This window comes from Ananas comosus, linkage group 1 (assembly GCF_001540865.1).
Source record: "Ananas comosus cultivar F153 linkage group 1, ASM154086v1, whole genome shotgun sequence".
Lineage (NCBI taxonomy): Eukaryota > Viridiplantae > Streptophyta > Magnoliopsida > Poales > Bromeliaceae > Ananas > Ananas comosus.
Genome location: NC_033621.1, coordinates 23,915,647 through 23,938,447, shown reverse-complemented (window position 1 = coordinate 23,938,447; position 22,801 = coordinate 23,915,647). Strand labels below are relative to the sequence as shown.

General features: G+C 37.6%; 4 protein-coding genes across 5 annotated transcripts; 1 reads left to right on the top strand and 3 right to left on the bottom strand.

Moving 5' to 3' along the window:
- Window positions 367–12,903, top strand: LOC109710555 (helicase-like transcription factor CHR28). Its single transcript, XM_020233236.1, is given in 17 exon segments — window positions 367–611; window positions 1,460–2,176; window positions 2,543–2,724; window positions 3,050–3,121; window positions 3,213–3,287; window positions 3,596–3,879; window positions 8,624–8,687; window positions 8,690–8,830; window positions 8,833–8,895; window positions 8,898–9,017; window positions 9,020–9,169; window positions 9,172–9,337; window positions 10,129–10,259; window positions 10,582–10,803; window positions 11,403–11,966; window positions 12,383–12,592; window positions 12,672–12,903. Coding segments are annotated over 16 exon segments (3,201 nt in total). The 5' UTR covers window positions 367–611; window positions 1,460–1,521; the 3' UTR covers window positions 12,774–12,903.
- On the bottom strand, window positions 13,502–14,086 carry LOC109726505 (putative F-box/FBD/LRR-repeat protein At5g22670). The gene has a single exon (XM_020256157.1). The coding sequence runs from the start codon at window positions 14,084–14,086 to the stop codon at window positions 13,502–13,504; it is 585 nt and encodes a 194-aa protein (XP_020111746.1).
- Window positions 14,761–18,537, bottom strand: LOC109710545 (E3 ubiquitin-protein ligase RNF4-like). Of its 2 annotated transcripts, none has more exons than XM_020233214.1 (5): window positions 18,420–18,537; window positions 17,670–17,917; window positions 16,818–16,896; window positions 15,853–15,983; window positions 14,761–15,396 (listed from the first exon to the last, which is right to left on the bottom strand). In XM_020233214.1, exons 2-5 carry the CDS (start codon window positions 17,889–17,891, stop codon window positions 15,034–15,036), a joined length of 795 nt encoding a protein of 264 aa, XP_020088803.1. In that variant the 5' UTR covers window positions 17,892–17,917; window positions 18,420–18,537; the 3' UTR covers window positions 14,761–15,033. The 2 variants fall into 2 exon arrangements, with proteins under 2 accessions (XP_020088803.1, XP_020088812.1); XM_020233223.1 differs by lacking the exon at window positions 18,420–18,537 and adding an exon at window positions 18,022–18,381.
- On the bottom strand, window positions 19,143–22,536 carry LOC109705115 (RPM1-interacting protein 4-like). Its single transcript, XM_020226136.1, has 4 exons — window positions 22,283–22,536; window positions 20,168–20,608; window positions 19,660–19,851; window positions 19,143–19,412 (listed from the first exon to the last, which is right to left on the bottom strand). Exons 1-4 carry the CDS (start codon window positions 22,286–22,288, stop codon window positions 19,383–19,385), a joined length of 669 nt encoding a protein of 222 aa, XP_020081725.1. The 5' UTR covers window positions 22,289–22,536; the 3' UTR covers window positions 19,143–19,382.

The following is a 22,801-nucleotide window of genomic DNA, read 5'->3' as shown; positions in this document are numbered from 1 at the left end:
GCCGTGTGGTGTTCGGACCAAGCAGCGGATCCGGATCCGTATCCAGATCCGGATCCGTTCTACTTCGCTCTGAACTCGTGTTCGGGGAGGTCGCTTCGCACCTGCCTCGGAATCTCCGCCTAGGTATCCTTCTGGCCAAATTGCATTTTGGTCCTTAACTTTCTTAAAATCAACATTCAAAAAATTCCAAAACTATTCGGAATCGCTTCACCCCAGGATCTTTAAATATCGAATTTAAAAGTATGAGGGATCGAATGGAATTTTTGTAAACGTTTAGGAACTACGGTGCAAATTTACCCGTCTCTTCCATTCTCCTCGTGTACTCGTTTCGAAACCCAAAAGAGACTGGAGCCGTGGAGGTCGATGTCGTCGACCCCTCTCTCTCTCTCTCTCTCTCTCTCTCTCTCTCTCTCTCTCCTCTCTCTATTCTTCGTTTCCTAATTTCGATTTGCCCCCTCTAATTCTCCTTTTGGCTAATTGCCCCGTTCAACACCCTAATTTGACCCCGCTCATCGGCTTCTAGGGTTAGGGTTTCCTCCTCCTCGTCCTGAATCCGAGAAAAGGTCGCGCCTTTGCACTCGCCCAATTGGAGGAGGCCTTCGCAATCGATCGTAAGCTTCTTGACTTCGTGTAAAAGATGCTATTTTTCGTGAGTATTTTTATGTTTGTGGCAGCTTCTTGTGTGCTTAATTGTTGGCATTGTTGTGTAATCGCGATTTTTTGGTGAAAAGATGGAAATTTTGGGAGCCAAAATTAGGTTTCTGCTTTCAAATCTGGTTCTGTGTTGATCAAGAGATCTGAAGAAGTGACGTGCGAACGTAGTTGTGCGTTTGAAATCGTTCGAGTAGAAGCTGCTTTATTGATTAGATTGGGTTTGGTGGTGGAAATGGGAGTTGGTGATATGCACTTGTTGCAATTTAGGATATTTTTGGTAACTGATCTTGTGAAAATTTGCATATTGCTTGGGAGGGGGACGAATTTTATGGGTACGAGTTCTTTTTATTATTGCTTTTTTTTGCTATCCCGTAATAATCGAGAACTAGGACTAACTTGCACTAGGTTTTACATCTTAGTAAAACTTAATGGTTGCTGGTATAATTGTAAGGGGTAAATGTAATTCTTATTGTGGCAAGTGGGGATAAAGTGATGGATAGTGCAGTTCTAGGATTAATGAGAAATTGTAATTTTTTGGGTTATTAGAGTAATCTGTCCAAGTAAAGGTCCACGACAACTTTTCTTTATTCCATTTTGTTGCCTTTGGTTGACGAAAACCTTGCTATCCCCGGACCAAGAGGGCCTACTAATGGTTTTAATCAAAAATATTTCAGCTCTTTCGTTTTACTGCGTACTTTTTAATTTGACATTTTTGGCTATCTGTTCTAAGCTGTCTGGCAGCCCGTAACAATATTTCTTGACATTTTAAAACCTGATTCAGTCGTATATGCTTTTAAAAATTCAGAGGTTGGTCACCAGCCGGAAACTTCGTCTCTAAATTCACTGCGGAGGAGGCAATTGGTTGATATGGACATCATTGAAATCGGTTCTTCAGAAAGTGATGATGATTTTGAGGTCAGTGATGACGAATCATTAGGCGATACCTTCAGCGATGCTGCTAACCAGTGGTCGAATAGTCCACAGTTTCCAATCCAGGTCGATGAAGATGAACCAAGCATTGCACCTTATAGAAGCCCTTACGCTGGGCGGGATGAATTAGGCACCATAAATAATTCGGAGCTTACCAAAAATCAAGAAGTGAATTCTCCGACAAACTATCCATCTCAGCTCAGTCAGCGGAGGACTCTTCCACTGTCATTTCAGCCAAGATTTTCGAAGCCTCCAGTGAAAGGGGTTCATGAAAGGTCTGTGAGAACCCATGAAGGGTTTGGCCCTTCTTCTGCAAGTGCTGTCGGGCCAAACAGTAAGTTGGATGATAGGGGAAAGGAAATTAATGAATTTGATATGCACAGAAATAATGGTAAACATAGGGCTCTTCCTACGTCTTTTACAAATCATAAGCATGTGGAAGATACACAGTCAAAAGATTTACTAGAATCCAGGGGAAAGAGCAATTATTTTGCGAATTCTTCTCATTATGTTGGAGGACATGCATCTAATGGTGTGAACCAGAGGTCATTTTTTGATAATTCTTTCATAGCTTCAACTGGAAGTACTCAAGGTGATTTCTTCTTTTTCTTCAGACAAACTTACCTGTTATTTAGAACAAAAGATGCGATTACCAAATAATTGAGATCATAGAGCCTGTTTGGCATGGCTTCTCTTCTCTTCATTACTTCGAGATATATGTTTGATCAAATAAAAAGCCCTCAGCTTTTGCTTCTGGAGCCCCAAAAGAACAGGCTCTTGTTTGAAGCTTCTGCTTCTTTCAAAGTGGGAATTAGTTGGGGGTGAGTTTATTGAAAAAGCTGTAACTGCTTTTTTGAAACAGCTCCTCTACAGAAGTTCCATTGCACCATACAGGACCTAAGATTAATTAAGGTGCAACTCTCATTTTTTATTTTTCTTTTTTACCCTTCGGGTGCAGGTGATATGCATATAAATGGAAATGCTGGTACACACAGGGTTCTTCCTCCGTCATTAACGTATGGCAATTCAACTAATGGCTTACCGCCTGTCGCTGGTACTGATTTGCAGCATCGATCAAACCTTGTAGAAGATAGGCACTTCGACTGTGACGAGAGAGTTATATATCAACAAGCATTGCAGGTAAATCTTCTTACATGATGCAGATCAATTAAGATTTTTCTTTAACTTAATATTTCAAGAGATTAATTATAATAATAATAGAAGGCGTTTAACTTACCTTTTGCTACCTTCATTTGTTTATTCTAACATACTCGAATGTATTTAGTTCAACATATTCTTATCCTGGAAATATGCTCCAATCAAGCGCATGTAATAAATGGATATCAAATTTTACCATTTTTAAGCCGTAAAGTTTAGTTTCAACTGATTGCTGCCTATACTGGTGTGCTTTCATAATAGATATTTCAATGTATATCCTATTTGTTGGTTTTTTGTTTTTGGGCAGGATCTTGGTCAACCTAAATTGGAAGACGACCTGCCCAAGGGACTCTTATCTGTTTCTCTTTTAAAGCATCAGGTTAGTCTGCTTGCTGGATTGTTTAGCTATTCTATTTGTTTTGTTTATAACAATCTCTTACGAGATATTTTATGTCATTGATGTTTCAAAGAAAATAGCCTTAGCTTGGATGGTTCAGAAGGAGAAGAGTGTATATTGTGCTGGTGGCATTCTTGCTGACGATCAGGTCAGTTTTGATGCATTAAGTTCCCAGCAATATTTTTCTTGTTTTACCTTATTCCTCGAGTCCTTCTTGGGTTCTTTCAAAAGCACATGAATAGTGCCTACTATCAACTTTTTAGCCCTTGTGTATCCATTATAGTACCACCACCAAAATAGTAAACCCTAAGCATCTGAGGGTTAAAAACTTGGGAGCAAGCACTATTCATGTGCTTTTAGAAGTATTCCAGCACCACTAATATTCCTTTACTATGTTCTCTTTGATTTTCCCTTGCGGATTTTTTTTCCTGTTCTTTTTAACTGTTCTTGTAACAGGGTCTTGGTAAGACTGTGTCGACAATAGCCCTTATTCAAAAGCAGAAGTCTCAGCAGTCCAAGTTCACTTCAGATGATTCGAATCATGTAAAGCCTGAAGCACTAAATTTAGACGAGGATGATGATGGTGTAACTGTAGTGGATAAATCAAAGGAAATCACAAATAATGAACCTAAATGCGAGTCATCGGCTTCACATGCGGATGAAGAAAAGCAAAATGTTAAGCCCGAAACTAAACAGGAGCCTGGAGCTAGTTCATCGAAACGCGGATCGAACATGTCAAGGCCTGCGGCTGGTACATTGGTCGTATGCCCTGCTAGTGTTCTNGGGGTATACCCTGTTTGATATAGTCTTAAGAAGTTGGGGAAGTAAAACAGTAATATGGAATCCAAGTCTTACATCTTGTCTTTCTGATGTTTTAAGTGTTAAGCTTCATGTCAATCTTTTTTCTTTTTTGAGAAAAGTCAACTATTGTTATTAACTTCATTTTGCTTTAAACACTAATTTTATTCTCAATATTCTTGCTCTATATTCCTAACAAATCAGCTAAGGCCAATATGGTCAAACAGAGGTCAGAATTGCTGGCTTTTTTTAGTAGAGATATTGAGATAAACTAGCAGCTTTTGTCTGTCAAAAATCTCTTCTTAAGATTTTTTATTTTTTATTTTTTTTTTGCCCAAGGTTTCCTTCTTTTCGGGATGTGGTTGCTTCACACTTGTAGCTTATGATAGCTCGAGCCTGACTTGAAATTAATTTCGAGCCTAAATTTAGGCTCAAGCTCGGCTTGAAATTAATTCGAGCCGAGCTCGAGCGAGCCTAATTTCGAGTCGAGCGAGCTCGAGCCCTAAACGAGCTGCTTGAAATTCTTAATATCGTGGAATTGATAATTTACTTTTTATAAAATATTTTCTAAAATTCGATACAAAAAAAATGTCAAAACAAAACAGAGGAAACATCATTGCTTAAGACAATGTGATAAAACCTAGATACTATATATCACAATGGTCACTGTTGTATATACATAAACAGGGAGAAGAAAGAGATAAATATATGTAATTTTTTATATATAGTTGCAAGATTTTAGAACTAATACACTGCATTCATGACCATCCTGCAGAACATTAGCCGACCATTTTAAACAATAATAGTGTTTGAAGCGAACTGAGTTCTCTGAACCGTTGACCGAGTCAACGGTGAATTGGCTCCTGAGTTGACCCTCGTGTGCTCGTCGAGATCAAGCGATTAGGTTGATTAGGTTGAAGAGGGATTGGCTCAACTGGGTTCTCTCTCTCAAGATGTAAAACCGAACCAAACTCAAAACTCTAGGAGACAGACTCGACTGAAAAATAAATTTATTGATTTTGAGCCCCTTCGTTCACTAGGCAAATTATATCGTAAAATTATAAAATTTATTTTCTAGGTACTTCAAATACTCTAGATTAAGTTTAACGGAGCCGATCGACGATTCGAAAATCGCAACATCGAAAATGAGCTGGAAGCACGGAAGACTCCGTGCTTCCGATAGCATAGTAGCCTCACTCACTCTCTCTCTCTCTCTCTCTCTCTCTCTCTATATATATATATATATATAGTAGGGCTACTATACTCTTATGAGTATAGAGCCCTTATTACTCATAAGTTGTTTTCGATGTTGGGCTTTTTGAATCGACGATCCACACCGTTAAGCATGATCTAGAGTATTTGAAACTTCTAGAAAATAAATTTCGTAATTTTTCAGAATTATTATAAAGTCCATCAAGCGAGTATAAAATGAACGGTTAAAATCGAATGTCATCCTAAAAATGAATGATCAGATCCTTCAATTTAAGATCGGAATTATTGATCTTTATCTATGTAGTGAATATAATTCTCTATCAAAAATTCAACCTATTCCGATTCTTTTACACCGTTAAATTAGCAAATATCTCATACCGGCCGTTAAAAATTATTAATTTTGTGACCTTTTGATCGTAAGATAAATGATGTCGAAAAATTATAAAATTTGATTTCTAGAAATTTTAAATGTTCTAGGTAACGTTTAACGGTGTGGATCGTCGATTCGGAAGCTCTATCATCGAAAACAACTTATGAGTACGAAGACAATCATACTCATAAGAGTATAGTAACCGGACTCTATATATATATATATATATATATATATGAACTAGGCTACTATACTATTAATAGCACCAAGTCATTGGTGCTACCAAGTTTTTGGCCATTGGATTAAAAGATGTGCGGTTAACATGATGTGGGCCCCCTAGGGTTGAGTGGGTGGTTGGTTAAATAATATGATCTAACGGGTGAAAATGATCAAAAGGGTAGATTTAACGGCGGAAAACTTGGTAGCACCAAGTGCTTTGTGCTATTAATAGCATAGTAGCCGGACTCTATATATATATATATATATAACTACAGATGAGACCCATAACGAGTCCAAGTGTACCGAAATCAAAGGCATAGAAAGCACGAAGCATCTATAGGTGGGACCCATGAAGGGTCTGCGTGTACAAAATTTAAGAATGGATTAAGCTTAGGATGACACGTGGATCACCAATATAGGGATTAATCGAGGATATATATATATATGCTACTATACTCTTATGAGTACGATCGCCCTCGTACTCATAAGTTATTTTCGATAGTAGAGCTTTCGAATCGGTGATCCACACCGTTAAATGTTATCTAGAGCATTTAAAACTTCTAAAAATCAAATTTCATAAATTTTCGATATCATTTACCTTACGATCAAAAGCTCACAAAATTGACAATTTTTAACAGCCGGTATGGAATACTTTAGCTAGTTTAACGGTGGAAAAGAATTGGAATAGATTGAATTTTTGATAGAAAATTCTATTCACTACCTAAATAAAGATCAATAACTTCGATCTTAAATTGAAGGATCTGATTATTCATTTTTAGGACGTCGTTCGATTTTGACCGTTCATTTTATGCCCGCTTGATGGACTTTATTATGATTTCGAAAAATTACGAAATTTATTTTCTAGAAGTTTCAAATACTGTAGATCATATTTAACGGAGTGGACCGTCGATTCGGAAGCTCCATCATCAAAAACAACTTATGAGTAGTAAGGGTCCATTACTCATAAAAGTATAGGAGCCCTACTATATATATATATATATATAGAGTCCGGCTACTATGCTATTAATAGCACGAAGCACTTGGTGCTACCAAGTTTTTCGCCGTTAGATCTACCCTTTTGATCATTTTCACCCGTTAGATCATACTATTCAACCAACCACCCACTCAACCCTGGGGGGCCCACATCATCCTAACCCACATCTCTTAATCCAATGGCCAAAAACTTGATAGCACCAATGACTTGGTGCTATTAATAGCATATTAGCCTAGTTATATATATATATATATATATATATATATATATATATATATATATAGAGTTGAGCTATGATACTTTTACAAGTATCACCATCATGGTACTATTAGGTTTCAAGCCATTGGATCTACTTTTTGATTATTAATAGCCCTTGGATTAAACACTATTCTACCTACCACCACCTACCACCACCTACCACCATCATCTCAACCTCACATCTCTCCATCCAAGGGTTAAAAACATACAAGTATCACCCCCATGATACTTTTACAAGTATAGTAGCCCTACTCTATATATATATATATATATATATAGGTTTGGATCAAAATTGGCTTAAGTTGGGCCAGTTTTGAGTTGTGCTATTAAGGCAGGGCCAACATATAGAAATGTTTAATGCATGTACAATAGAATTGGTTAGATAATTATTACTGGTGGCAATATATTTTTTTTTTATTAAATACGGATATTAAATACATAGATATATATTCTTTTAAATATTGTTATTTAATTTTATCCCTAAATTAATTTTTTTTAGAAAAATTGAGATTAAATATATACCGAATATTTTTTTTTTATCCTCTTCATTATTATAAGATTTTCTATAAGCTTTTATATATAGTATAAGTCACAAATGTTCATTTTTATTTAAGATATTTTTTAATAAATTCCTCATAATCGTTTGTAAGATTAAATTTATAGATGAACAGACTGATCTTCGTTCTTATTTTAAATATTTTTTTTGCTAAATTGATTATCATCGTTAGTAAGAAATATTTTTTTATCCTAAAAATTTTTATACTCTTTTATATATATTAGTTAAATGTACGTGCAAATGCACGTAACAACTATTATAATTTATTTCAAATCAATATAAATTTATATATTATATATATCCAAAAATTATACAATAAAATCGATATTTATAAATTAATATGATATATTTTAATAGAAAATATTTACAATATCTTATTTGAGATATTTTTTTAACAAATTGATTATATCGTTTGTAGGGAATAAATTTTTATATATAATAGAGATTTAATAGATTGAACATGACCGTTTGTTTTTATTTAAGATATTTTTAATATATTAATTATAATTATTCGTAGGGAATATTATTTTATTCCTTTTTAGATTCGGTCTGTATTGTCGGAATTTTATACATTTTTATATATAGTATATAGTATAGATAAGGCGTGTTTGGTTTGCTTTTTTTTTTCACCCTGGAATCGGAACCGGAATGAATCAATCCGTTTGTGAGTGTTTGGTACGCAGGAGTTTCATTCCAATTTCCATTCCCGAGTGGAATGGGAATTCCCCAATCACCCATTTTTTCATTCCAGCCTCTGAGGCCGGATTGAAAGTTGAACCGGACGGAACGGAATGAAAATTTATTCAGATTAAATTTATTTTTTAAAATTTTTTAATTAAAATATGAGTTTAAATTTTAAATTTTAAATTTTAAATTTTAAATTTTAATTTATATAAAGTTTTATTCAAATTTTATTTAAAACTTAAATAAAAGGCGCTTAACTTACCTTTTGCTACCTTCATTTGTTTATTCTAACATACTCGAACGTATTTAGTTCAACATATTCTTATCCTGGAAATGTGCTCCAATCAGGAGCCTGGAGCTAAGTTCATCGAAACGCGGATCGAACCTGTCGAGGCCTGCGGCTGGTACATTGGTCGTATGCCCTGCTAGTGTTCTTCGGCAGTGGGCCCGTGAGCTGGAGAGGACAAGGTCACGGAAAGTGCTAAATTATCTGTTTTGGTCTACCATGGAGGTTCACGGACAAAAAACCACCCTAGTGATCTGGCAAAGTACGATGTTGTTCTCACAACTTATACAATTGTAACCAATGAAGTACCAAAACAAAACAATCTGTAACTAATGATGATGATGGGGAACAGAAAAATCTTGATAAATTTGGGTTGGGGTTTCTTCAGAGTTTGCTCCGAATAAGAAAAGGAAGACACCATCTAGTTCAAGGAGCAAGTCGAAGAAAAGAGGGAAAGGGCATAAGGATTCACAGTTGGATATTGGGAGTGGACCACTTGCTAGAGAGTAAGATGGTTTAGGGTTGTACTAGATGAAGCCCAAACAATAATAAAGAATTACAGAACTCAAGTTGCTAGAGCCTGCTGCGGGCTTCGAGCCAAGAGAAGATGGTGCCTATCAGGAACGCCTATACAAAATGAATGCAATTGACGAGTTAGTTGTACAGCTATTTTCCGTTTTTTGAAGTACTGTATGATCCATATTCTGTGTATAGCTCGTTCTGTGCGTCGATAAAATATCCAATATCTAGGAATGCAAGCCATGGATATAAAAAGCTTCCTCAAGCTATTCTGAGGACTGTATTGCTTCGGCGCTCAAAAGGTATTTTGAACTTTTTTTATTGAGATTTATATTGTTATACTTAGCTGCTGTTTACTTGTTTTATTTTAAAAAAGTTTTTGGATATGAGGAGATTTGTTATGCTATTGTCCATTTTTTAGAGGCTTTAGGACATAAACTGCTTTTGCCTTTTTGAAATGCAACAATATCGACAGTTATTGGTCTTGCAGAGAAATCTGGTTATATGTAATATGAAAGAAACCTAGGATAGCACTTATGGTAGTTATGACTTCATTGCTGTGAATCTATTTCAGAAGAGAGTTGCATAAGAATTATAATATCGGGAGAAGAAAACATGGTGTTTGGTTCCAATATCAATATAACAATTAACTCCAAGGGATGAAACTAAAATCCTCTAATATTTGTTCTGTACTAAAAATGAGCTGCATCTTATACTAAAAGAATTGCGAAAACCAAAAGCGGAATACAACTGAATCAAAAAGCATATGGGGAAGCCATTGTGGGAAGGAATCATGAAACTTGGTCCATTTTCTTTCCGTATATTACTAGTAGTTCTTTCCTGTTTGTTTCTTGTCTCTTGTTTTTTCAAGTATGCTATAATAAGTTCTCTTTTTTTTTCTTTTTTGGTTGTTCCTTTTCTTAGACTCATTTTGTTCTTTTAATGGCCAAGTCTTTGGTGTTATTCTGCATGCATGATGTATTCTGGGACTTTACTGGCTAGTTTTGCCAGGATGGTGCTAAGATTAAGATTGTGCATTGAGTTAGATCTGCCGATTTGACATGTAACTTTGAAGTTTTTCTTTTTTCCTTAGAAACCTTAATTGATGGAGAACCGATTATCAAATTACCTCCAAAAACGATTAGTCTGAAAAGGGTAGATTTCTCTCCAGAGGAGCGAGCTTTCTATTTGAAGCTAGAGGCAAATTCACGCCAACAGTTCAAGGTATGTATTGGATGAGGTCCTGGATGGTTTCTCTTTTCATTTAGCTGAATTGGCCCTTATCAGATGTTTAGTTTTATATAGATTCCATGAATCTTGCAGCTCTTGGTGATTTTATTCCTGTTTTTTCTTTTTTTGCTGCTTAACACAAAACTATCAGTGTTGAATGTCCATATTTCTTCACTTCAAAGATAGGTTACACAAGCCAGACCAAACGGGAACTAAATTTCATTGCTATTTTTCCGATTGTTGCTGATATCCAATTCTCAAGTTATGAGCAGAAAATTGAGGAATGTGATTTTAATATTGTTAGTTCTAATCGCAGGAGTATGCTGCTGCTGGCACCTTGAAACAAAACTATGCAAGTATTCTGTTGTTGCTTTTGCGTCTTAGGCAGGCATGTGACCATCCACTTCTTGTCAAAGGACATCATTCAGACAATGTTGGAAGCGATTCATTAGAAATGGCAAGGCAACTTCCTAGGGATATGCAGATCAGTTTACTGAGTAAGCTGGAAGGTTCATCGGCAATTTGTAGTATATGCAGTGTAAGCCATCTATTAGGAAACACGTCTTAGTTCACACTCCACTTGATACCGAATTTACTTGCATTGCCTAAATTTTCTGATGCACTATTAGAGCTGTTTCATGATGCCTATAAATATCTTTTTTTTGGGTCATTAAAACGAGTTTGTTTTGTCGCTTTGGGTGTGTAGTTCGTGATACTTATTACCTGTGTAAGTTCTCCACAAAGCATTTCTTGGAAGTTTTCATTATATTTTGGAGTTTACAAAGGTAGAATACATGCCAGCCCTTGATATAGGAGTTGAATTTCGTCCTTAGATTTTTAACCATAACAAGTTTAGCCCCTGATGTTTGATATCTGTTTTAATTTAGTCACTGGCATTTGACCTTAATTTCAAGTTTGGTCTCAATTCTCAAAATCCTAGTTTCAACAAAGGAATAGTCTAAAGGTGGTGCTGACATGGCACTTTTTTAGTTAATAGATCATGCAAAGACTTTGGTAGATAAAGAACAAACTTCAGGAACAGTGAAATCAAGCTCAAATTCCAGTGACTAAATTTTTAATTAACCTAACTATTGCATTGTAGACTCTTATCTGCGTTAACACATGATATCTCCGCAGGACCCACCCGAGGATGCAGTTGTGACAATGTGCGGCCATGTCTTCTGTTTTCAATGTGTGCATGAACGCTTAACTGGGGATGAGAATCAATGTCCGGCAACTGGTTGCAAAGATTTTCTTGCTACAGATTCAGTTTTCTCACGCTCCACATTGAAACTCTGTGTTTCCGGTGAATATGATTCCAATGCTTCAACCAGTTCTTCAGCAGACGAGGAACCTTCAATTGGCCAAAGTGGTTATATCTCATCTAAGATTCGAGCGGCTCTCGGTATCTTGAACTCTCTTTGTAGTCCAAGTTCAATTGGTCTTAAGGAATACAGTGAGGTGGATTCTGTTTCAGTTCGAACATACAATATGATCACGAATGGTTCTGATTTTTCTACACATTCGACCGCAAATCCTGAGAATCCAGTCAAGGCCATTGTGTTCTCGCAGTGGACTAGCATGCTGGACCTGCTAGAGCTTTCGTTGAATCGCGATCTAAAACAGTATCGGAGACTTGACAGGACGATGTCGCTTAATATGAGAGACAGAGCTGTAAGAGATTTCAATACTGATCCAGAGGTTCTCCCTTGAACTTTTTTTATTTTTAATTTTTAGAGATACTTATGTACATTCATCCTCCCTACAAGAATAAATAATTTACACGTATGTGCCAGCAAATTCTGCGTTTTCATTTATGCTTGTCAAGAACTTGATACTTACATATATACACTTGTCCTCCAGAAAACTATTTCTGATATAAACCAACTTCCCCTGAATAGGAAGACTCCCCAACTTAAATTTAGGTTATTTTTGTAGAAAAACCTCCACACATTATATGTATATGTGAGACTTCAAACTTTACAGGGTTATGTGCGGAACTGACTGATTTTCTAGCGATATATGCATGTGAAAGCTTATACATTTTATTCTTTCATTGAAGTAGAGTTGGGTTAAGCCATGGGAAAAGCCCTTATATTGAGGAATTTCAATTTCAGGTTCGAGTTATGCTCATGTCGCTGAAGGCTGGAAATCTCGGTTTGAACATGGTTGCTGCTTGCCATGTGATTCTTCTTGATCTTTGGTGGAACCCATATGCTGAAGATCAGGCCGTTGATCGAGCACATAGAATCGGTCAGACTCGGCCCGTAACTGTTTCTCGTCTAACTGTTAAAGATACAGTGGAGGACCGTATATTAGCCCTACAGGTTCGTTTTTGACTTTTTATAGCGGTGTACTAGATGATCACGCCAATTATTCTACAAAGTTCGCCTTTCTTTGTTTCAGGAGGAGAAGCGAAGGATGGTATCTTCCGCTTTCGGGGAAGGAGCTGGTGGCCACACTACTCGCCTCACGGTGGAAGATCTGAGATACCTCTTTATGGTATAAGCACTAACCATAGGATTCAGTGAAATTTTTTGGGGGAGGGGTTTGTTTATGGCTATGGCAATCGTGCAAGCCGAGCATTAAGTAAACCAAGTGACTCAAAGAGTTTTGCTTCTTGTCGATCACCACCAGATTGAGTAGATTGAGTGGGCGCTTGTGTAATTCACAATAGTTTAGCATAATAGTTAGTTGAATTGAGATATGTAATGGTGGTAACTATTTGTACATAGTTGTTGTTCTCGATGTTCGTTCGATGCCTAACTATTGAACAGGACATGAAGCTCATAATGTAATGTGATCTTACAGCTTCAGTTTTAACTTGTGGTTGATCTTTTCTTTCTAAACTTCTAGCTGATTGTTTCATATTGCTTTGTAACCCTCACCACTGATTTGAGAGTAAGTTGATGATGTGCGAGAACCAAAGGCGTGCATGAGATGCTATACTCTGTTAGCTTTCGTATCTAAACTGAAACATATTAAGTGCTACGCTTTGAACTACAAGATTATAGACAACAAATGTGCCGTATGCCCCGTATGCCACGGTTTCTCTTCAAAAATTCTAGCTTTTCAGATGGCTTTGTTGTTTTAATGTTGCAGAATTTGCATAAGCACATATACAATTGACCGAAAAAAAAAGAAAGGGGAAAAGAAAGGGGATGGAGAAAATGGAGAAAATGGATGTTCTTGATAAGCACAGAATCACAGCACCTCTTGCACGCCGCGATAATCGCTCAATATTCGACCGTATTGATCATCGGGGCATTGATGATCTTCAAAGATGTCTTCGGTTCCGACCGATCCAAAACCAGCCGTGTAAGTTTCTCGGCGTCCTCGATAATAAGCTCGCCAATCCAATTGCCTCGAACCGTCATGGTAAGAAGACGGCGAGATCGGATTCTAATCCGAGGCACGGGAAAATTGTGGATGAGTGATAAGCGGGCAAGTGCTGGGCAGCCTGAAAGTATGCTGGATATGACCTCCTCCGTCAGATCCATGCAGCAGAGGCTGAGGTCGGTAAGGTGGAGGAAGTTGAATGGGGCGGCAGCGGCGTCCGGCAGTCGACAATTGCTCAGCGAGAGCGTGCGTAGAGTCTCGCAGGCGAGGAGCGAGGCCGGCAGATCTTGCCGGCGGTGGAAGGAGGGGAAATCCAGTTCGATCTGGTAGACGCTCTTTTGGGCGAGAATTTGAAACCAGGAGTCGCGGAGTGGCTCGCGGCTGCCGGAGTGGGTGCGGCCAAGGCGAAATTGTTCGACAGGGCCGGGGTGGTAGGTAAGGATGTCGGTAATTAAGCAAGAGCGCCAATCCTTTCTGTGCATNGCTTTCGGGGAAGGAGCTGGTGGCCACACTACTCGCCTCACGGTGGAAGATCTGAGATACCTATTTATGGTATGAGCACTAACCATAGGATTCAGTGAAATTTTTTGGGGGAGGGGTTTGTTTATGGCTATGGCAATCGTGCAAGCCGAGCATTAAGTAAACCAAGTGACTCAAAGAGTTTTGCTTCTTGTCAATCACCACCAGATTGAGTAGATTGAGTGGGCGCAAGCGATGTGTGTAATTCACAATAGTTTAGCATAATAGTTAGTTGAATTGAGAAATGTAATGGTGGTAACTATTTGTACATAGTTGTTGTTCTCGATGTTCGATGCCTAACTATTGAACAGGACATGAAGCTCATAATGTAATGTGATCTTACAGCTTCAGTTTTAACTTGTGGTTGATCTTTTCTTTCTAAACTTCTAGCAAATTGTTTCATATTGCTTTGTAACCCTCACCACTCATTTGAGAGTAAGTGGATAATGTGCGAGAACCAAAGGCCCGCATGAGATGCTATACTCTGTTAGCTTTCATATCTAAACTGAAACATATTAAGTACTACGCTTTGAACCACAAGATTATAGACAACAAATGTGCCATACGCCCATATGCCACGGTTTCTCTTAAAAAATTCTAGCTTTTCAGATGGTTTTGCTGTTTTAAGGTTGCAGAATTTGTGAAATCTCTTGCATTACCAGAATTTGCGTAAGCATATATACAATTGACCGAAAAAAAGAAAGGGGAAAAGAACAGCTCTTCTGTTTCTCAAATGATGGCATCCTATACAGAAAAGAAATAGAGCTGCTAGCTAAACCATCTGGCTAATCCATGAAACAGGAGAAAAGAAACCAACCCAAATATGCAGTTAATTGGAGCAAATTTGGTAGGGGGCGGTTTTCGGAAAGAGACAGCCTCGACGCACGGCAAACCAACCTCAGCCAGACAGTCATCTCGGCAGGAAAATTGGGTGTACGTTTTTTATCGTAAGCTTCGTTCTGCAAGTTGGGCATTTCTTGAAAGCCCGAATGGCCTCCTTGATGCAGCCGGTGCAGAATACATGGCCGCAAATGGTCGATGAAGCCTTGACCAGTGGGTGCAAACAGATGGGGCAGGTCATGGTGGGAAACTTGTTGGCAGGCTCCGAATTAGGTTTCTTCGCAGGCTCCTCAATAGGTTTATTTAGTGGCTCCGTATCGGGCATCTTTTCGGGCTCCTTGTCTTTCTTTGGAACTACCTTCACCGGCTCGTCATTGGGTTCATTCGAAACAACCTTTGCTGGCTCCTGTGTTGGTCTTGTTACATTCCTTTTCTGCCATGCGTTTGTTTGGGTTAGAACTCGAGGAGCAGAAGATTCAGTTTGAAGATGCATAAACATTTTAGTGCTAGACAGTGGAAACAACGGCCACAAAAGGGAAGAACGAAAAAATATTTTTAAGCATGAAAGTTTAGAGACGTCGGAGGAAAAGAAAAATGTAAGCTCCTGTGTTGGTCTTGGCATTCTTCTAATAATAAGAGCCTTCATTAAGCAAACACAGGTAATACCAGCATGAGGACTAAACAAATATAGTGCCTAAATTTAATGACTAAACAAGAGAAGATTCGAACGAAAGAATCAAAGTTGCATCTGTAGCACGAAGAAAAGAGAAGAAACAAGCCTAACATAGAAACTGTAAAAGAAAAAAAATAATAATAATAAAGGGAAAATCAGATGAGCTCTTTTGTTTTATATATATATATATATAGTCCGGCTATATATATTTTTTACCTTGGGACTGCGAGCTGCATCTGTATCCTGCAAGTGACCGCAGTTCATTAGGGTCGTATTTGGTGGAACACTCTCACACTTGTTGTCAGTGAAGAGAGGCGATGTGGCTGGCGGGTCTTTCGTAACATTCACTGAGAGAAGAAAAGAAGATATGTCTAGTCAGACGAAGAAATGAAAATTTGTACATGTAAAACATATCCTATTCATGCACAATAAAACGTATATTTTCCCTTGTAATGATTTGGACCCACCTGCTGTCAATGGTCTGCCGGTCTAATTTGATAAGAACACAACTTGAGGAAAACTGTGCAGTTCATAATGCATTTTGGCTTTGCTTAAGCTACCAATGACTTTATAGAAAGGAGCGAGCATTGACATGTACAATTGAAAAAACGGTGCAATAGATAGCAGAATAGAAGGAATTGATGTTATAAAGATGAAGATACCGTGATACTTATCATAAATGCTCTAAGAAAGTAGCTTTGTTCGGTAACTTAGAAAAAGTGGAGTCAACATGATAACAAGCACTTTCACATTAGATTGAGATTGAAGCTCGAATAAATAATTTATATCAAGAAGGATGAAAACCATCAATCTGAATGCCATGTTAAATATAAAAATACATAAACATCGTTCTTTAATAGTTTAAGTTTTTAGAGTAAACGGTTGTTTCACATGGTATCAGAGCAGGAGGTCCCGAGTTCGAGTCACGCCAGGCCTCTAACATTATTAATTTCTTCCCATTTAATTCAAGTCCACGTCATGAGCCTTACAAAAAATCTCGAGCCCAGACGTGAGAGGGAGTTGAGTGTTAACAGCTCAAGATTTTAGAATACAACAGTTGTTTCACAAGAAAGACCAAGAAATAAACTAAAGAACAGCATATGCCAGATACTTCTTTAAATAACAGAATTTCATAACTATCTTCATTATTCATATAACAGCATTTCAAGATATAATCTAACCTGATTGTCTCGGATTTATTATTTCCACATCTTCATCAAAGACAATCGTCATCATGCTACTCGTAGACGGGTTCCTCATCTAAAACAAAGTAAATAAAAAAAACATAAATATAAGAGCAAATAAGCATCATGCTATATTCCGTTAACTACATTCGCAACAAGACAATCCAAAGGTATGGCAAAATTGATATAACTGCAAAAGAAAGAAAGTGCTAAATAAACAGCATTGCAAGACGACATTAAAGATCCTACACACTAGCCTGCTATCCAATGGCAGGCTTCTGGTCTGGTTTCTACGAGAAAATTTTCTCAACCAATCTGGAAACTGTGAATCAAAATATATAGGCCTGTTTAGGTTTGCTTACGTTTTATTTGCTTTTTCAAACTTAAATTCTATGCCCTTGAATGCATTATTGTACGCCTGATAGGTTGTATACAATACAACTATGCTGTTCGTTCGAAGACAAGGAAGAAAAAAAAAAAATACTAGAAACCTTTTTTACTTCATTTTTCTCAAAGAAAGATGAGTCTGCAAGCTGACCGACAATAATAAAAATAAAGAAGTTCATCCCCCGGCGCATTCAATCAAATTGATATCAAGTTAAAAAATAAAACAAAACATAAAGATGGTCAAACGATTACGTAATTCTGAAGCCTCAAACCAAATGAACCAAAGTAAATTGTCTAATTTGGTTCCATTCGGTTGGTTTTTCTTTTGTAAACCAATATTGCGCACCCTACCAAGACGTGTGCTTCATAGAGGAAGCAAACAAGTTGAAATCCTACATTATCTTACAACAACAACAAACAAAAAAGGGACAAACAATGCAATACAGGGAACAAAGGATAGACCTGGGGAAACCCAGTGGGCACAGAGAGCATCTCAGCTTCATCCGAATCGACAATGATCGGAGTGCAATATGACCCTATATTGGGCAGGGGATGAGAGTTGACAGCGCCAGAGGTTGCCGCAGATACGGCGTCATCCTGCGAGGTCAAATTCCCTTCTTGGCTATCTGCGGGAGGAGAATTAAGGTCTAGATCATAAACAACCTTATTGCGCTCGTTGTTCATCACGAGCCCTTTCAATGATCACCTCCCTGATCCAATTAGCTTAATTGTAAGTTCATTTATATTGGATTCAAAAAATACGACCAGATAAAACCTCAAGCTATGGCAATATTGACGCATCAAGAACACATACATATATGCTTCCCAACTTCGATTGTGTTGGTAAAAATCGAATCTTTTCTAATCATTTCAGCAAATTACCGCTCGCAACATGAAAATAAGAAGGAAACTGAGCTAAGAAGATCTGTATGAGCCGTAAAAATCCATCACCATCCACCAAGAATCTCTTATTTATTTAAAATCTCTAATCAAACAGATGAAACTAGTCGAAGTGTACACCAAGAACGAAGAGTCCGATCAATAAAAAAAAAAAGGGAAAGAAATTGTGACGAAATTATAACCTAAATACTCAAAAATTAAACCAACTCCAATCCAAGGGAACAAAAAACCACACGAAAGACCAATAAATGAAGCGGGAAAAAAGGGCAAAAAAAAAAGAGGAAAAAAGGGGAAATAGCCCGAGAACCGTACCTAAGAACTGGAATCGCCTAGGGTTTTAATAGAGGTTATCGATCACAGAGAGAGAGAGAGAGAGAGAGAGAGAGAGAGAGAGAGAGAGGAGGAGGAGGAGATTTTGCGAGGGTTCGTAGCTTCGACTATGCCGATCATTTCAGAGTTTAAATACGCGAACGAAGAGGACAAAATTTATAATAATTCCTTGTATTGTCTTCATTTTACAACTCAGTCCCTAACATTTCACACTTTTGTATTTCGTTGTGTATTGGAGAAAGTACAGGGACTGCATACTAATATTGGAGAAGTACAGGGACTATCCAATACATTTTCACTCCCGGGAAATAAAAAGAAAAAGAAAAGGACCGCGTTTCCTTGTCCGTTATGTAGCGTACCCACGTGTTTGAAAACCGGATATTTCAAAGGGATAATAGTTACGCTTGGGAACCGAACCGGCCCGATCCGGTTCGATTTTGAACTTTCTTGGTAGGTTCGGTTCGGTCCGGTTCGATTATAAGTAACATCACATTAGTTATATTTAGTTATTTTTACATAGCCCCATACAACTTGATTAGATAATAAATAACAAGAAAACGGGTTATTCTTTCCGGCCCGTTATACTAGTTCGGGCCGATCTCGAAGGTGGGTCTAAATCCAGCCCGCCAATTTATGCTATTGTGATCTTTGAATACCTACCAACTGTACTAGCAGTCGAAAGATAATTTGAGAACAAAATGATTCTTATATATAAAATAAATATCTCAAGACATCTTTACATATCAAACAAGTGTTTGGTACAATGAAGCAGAAATATATTATGTAAAGAATATATCCACACAGACATCTTTGAAAGTAGTAATAATAATAATAATAATAACAACAACAACCATCAGAGAATGCAGATAAACAAGAGTGGCAGGAAAAGGAGAGATCCTCCAATACACAGTTGCAGGTCTTCATGTAGTTCTTCGAAGATATCCATCACTTGCACCAACCGAAGCACGAGCAGCTCTGTTAAAATGACAGTGAGACAAAGAAGATGGTGAGAACTCGAGGAGATTTATGCCGCTAGAAACACACAAATCGAACAAAAATTTGTAGGGCAAACACGGAAGTCGGTGTATAGATTCTATGTCTACGGACAAAAATGAGTAGAAAAATTCACAGTAGAGGAACAGAGTATGATATGAAGAGCAATAGAAAGGAAAAGCATAGCAACCTTTTTATTAGTTTCGCAGCAAAGAGAAGTAGGACTCACCGAAGGCTCATTGCCATCTCTTTGGGAGCCATTACGATGCGCTGCGTCGTTGGCAATGTTCGGAGCATTTCCCGAGCCAGATTGTTTCTCCAACCTCACTTTGTTAAATATGTGGGTGTACCCATCAGCCGAAGAAGGATCCTTCTCGTCCCAGTCACCGAATTTCGGCACAGATGATCCTCCTCTCTCAGGCTGTCGAGACATGTAGTGATATTATGTCCTTAGATACACAAGAACATATATGCGAGGGGGTTTATATATATGCCTGCAAAATCATCTATTTATGTATGTACCGTTCGCAAATCTGATTTTCTTTATTATTATTATCATTTTATGTGTATATCTCTTGACAGAGCAGTTTCCCACAAAAAAATATTCTCATCTTTAGTTAGGGAGTAATCTGGTTAATGAAGTTTAAAGGGCATATGCGAAAAATCATAATTTGCAGTTAATTATAGTAATGAGAGAGAGAGAGAGAGAGAGAGAGAGAGAGAGAGAGAGTGTTTACAGTTTCATCGTCTCGGCCACCCGTCCTCATCCTGGCTCTACCGGCGCTGCCCGAAGTGAGCCCCTGGGCACCGTCTGACGAATCTTTTCTTTCCCAAGAAGGGGAGGACACTCCGCCTTTGCTCGCGGCTCTCGCTTGCTGACGGGGGTGAAGGGGAGATCGCTCAATACTCTGCTCGGGGCCACCACTTACATGGCCGGCTTTTCGATGAAGTGACGACCCTGCGGAAGGTTTCTGAGCGGTGGCATCATGACGGCGGAGGTCATCTTCGCTGGTCCTCGATGGTATGTCAGCAGAAAATGCTTCTGGGTTTTCGGTAGGATCATTGGGATTGATTAGCTTCCCTCCTGTTCGACCCTTGCGCGCATTGTCGAAATATTGCGTGTAAGGAACATTACCATCGTTTTCCCAATTGCCAAATTTAGGAACATGAGCATGTTGCTGCAGTTGTGAAAACCAAAGAAGAAAAAACAGCATATTATTACTACAATGTATTACAAAAGATAATTAATCTAAAGAGAAAACATAAGTTATGTAGCTGCAAAAAGCCGATGGAAAAGATATGCAGTTAATTCAAATCAATAGCTGGAAATTATTTACATACATAGAAGTTCCCGAACCTTTCTCCTGTGAGAATTAGTAGATAAATTTTGGTGATCTTGTTGTTCGAAAACAAAATGCCGATTGAATTCAATTTCCAATCTCCCTCCATATTAACAATGCTCAAAACATTTCTTAAGATGCTGAAATGAATCTCTAGATGATGTGAACAAACTCAAAGTATCCAATGTCCTTTGGTGGATACGTAGCGCGTAGTATCCTCACCTAGGCGCAGAACGATGCATTTATGCTTCCTTTTCCTGATGATCTACTTCTGCTATATGCAATGAAATTAATATGTCCCTTTGAAAGTAGTTTGAAAAACTACGAATTTTCATAATTGACGCAACACTGTTCTCGCATTGTGCACTTAGACATCTTTGTGGAAATGGAATCGAAACACGTATGATACTCATTACTGGAACTTCAATGTAAAATTGATGCGCGTATTTGAACCAATTAAACTCAGATAATTTCTTCAAGAACTATACTAAGATATTAGATCATCGGATTGAGTTAAAGGGTTACAATGTTGTATTACGCATGGACAAGTTATGTCGAGAATGTCGAACGATTCTGGTTTATGCATAAAAATAAGTCAATTATCTGATGGAGTATTTAAACTATAAGCTGTAAGAGATAGATCATGAACTGAACACTAAATACAAGATTTAGAATGACAAAAATTCGAACAAGAAGAAATTCTTAATCCTACCTATAGAATGACTAATACATGATTCAACATATCGATTTCGGTTCGCTATAAAGCCCAATCGGAATTCGAGTGTATACACAAATTCACAAATAGTTATAACTAATACATACAGAACGAAATGGTTGCAGTACAAGCTAAAATGAATCCATTGATAGATAATAAAGAATCACTTGTTTTAAAGCATCCATATTCGCGAAAAAGCACAAGTCCCAAAAGTTTATATATTATTAGATAATATTACAGCTAACAAAAACATGGTCCTCACTCCTGAGTTCATCAAATATGTCTCAAAAGTTTCAGCACTGTTTTTCTATTAAACCAAATCATCTACTAAAACAAATATATTCAGGTCAAGAGAAACACATATATATGAGAAATATTGTTGAAACAACTTTCACAATTAAGGATCCACATCTAATAAAAAATTTAAGCCTCTTCAACATACCTCAATCAGAACCTAGCATAGAAAATAAATTAATTAAATCAGCAAAATTTCTACTCAATGTCCCTGTACCTCACAAGGTACTAAAACTTCACAAAATCTATAAATTGGTATAAAAAACAAAAACCCAACTCACAGAATCTCAAAATTCTAGTGAATTCCAAGAGAAAAGAAAGGGGGAAAACTAAAAAACCGAATTAAAGTTATTGATGACAAATCACCACATATTGCCTAAATTAGCGAAGTACCCAACTACCCAAAGATGCAATTTTTCCAATTCCCCACATCAAATTCTGATAATTCAAGACAAACCCACATCAGAAAAATATCAAAAGGTGAAGAAAATGATGAAACTTACTGCCATTCAGGTGAGCTCTGAACCCAGAAAAAGAAACTAAGCAACTTTGTTCTAAAACCTCCTTCAAATTGATCAAAAAAGGCTCTTTTCCACTTCAAACTAAGCCACTTTTTTTTTTTTTTTTTTTTTAAAAACCTCTCCTTCCTCGATCTATACGGCAAAAACAAGAGAAAGGATATGGAGGATTTGCCCTTCTTTGGAGAACCCAAAAAAGCTTTTTTTTTTTTTTTTTTGAAGAGAGAGAGAGAGAGTTGGATTGACCGGAGACGCCCGTCACCTTTGACCGTTGAGACGTCGTCTTCTTCGTCACACTGGGTCCTACCCGTGGCTCCTACCCGTGGCCATGGCCATGGCCATGGGTGAGTTAGTCTCTTCTTTTACTGTTCACTCCTTTCCCCTCCTTGTACTTTGCTCCTTCTCATTAAGTTTTACTTTTGTCTTTTCTTTTTCTAAAAAGTTTGTATATTTAATTATCTTATATCAATCGTTTACTTCCCAGTTGAATTAAAAGTACGAGAG

Excerpts from the sequence above, each read along its gene's own strand:
- LOC109726505 (XM_020256157.1), bottom strand. The coding sequence starts at position 14,086 with ATGCACAGAAAGGATTGGCGCTCTTGCTTAATTACCGACATCCTTACC.
- LOC109710545 (XM_020233214.1), bottom strand. The coding sequence starts at position 17,891 with ATGAACAACGAGCGCAATAAGGTTGTTTATGATCTAGACCTTAATTCT. Across the intron at positions 16,897-17,669 it reads TGCCCACTGGGTTTCCCCAG|ATGAGGAACCCGTCTACGAG; the intron begins GTCTATCCTTTG and ends ACTTTGTTTTAG. Across the intron at positions 15,984-16,817 it reads AATAAATCCGAGACAATCAG|TGAATGTTACGAAAGACCCG; the intron begins GTTAGATTATAT and ends TTCTTCTCTCAG.
- LOC109705115 (XM_020226136.1), bottom strand. Across the intron at positions 19,852-20,167 it reads GTGGCCGAGACGATGAAACT|CCTGAGAGAGGAGGATCATC; the intron begins GTAAACACTCTC and ends ATGTCTCGACAG. Across the intron at positions 19,413-19,659 it reads GAGATGGCAATGAGCCTTCG|AGCTGCTCGTGCTTCGGTTG; the intron begins GTGAGTCCTACT and ends TCATTTTAACAG.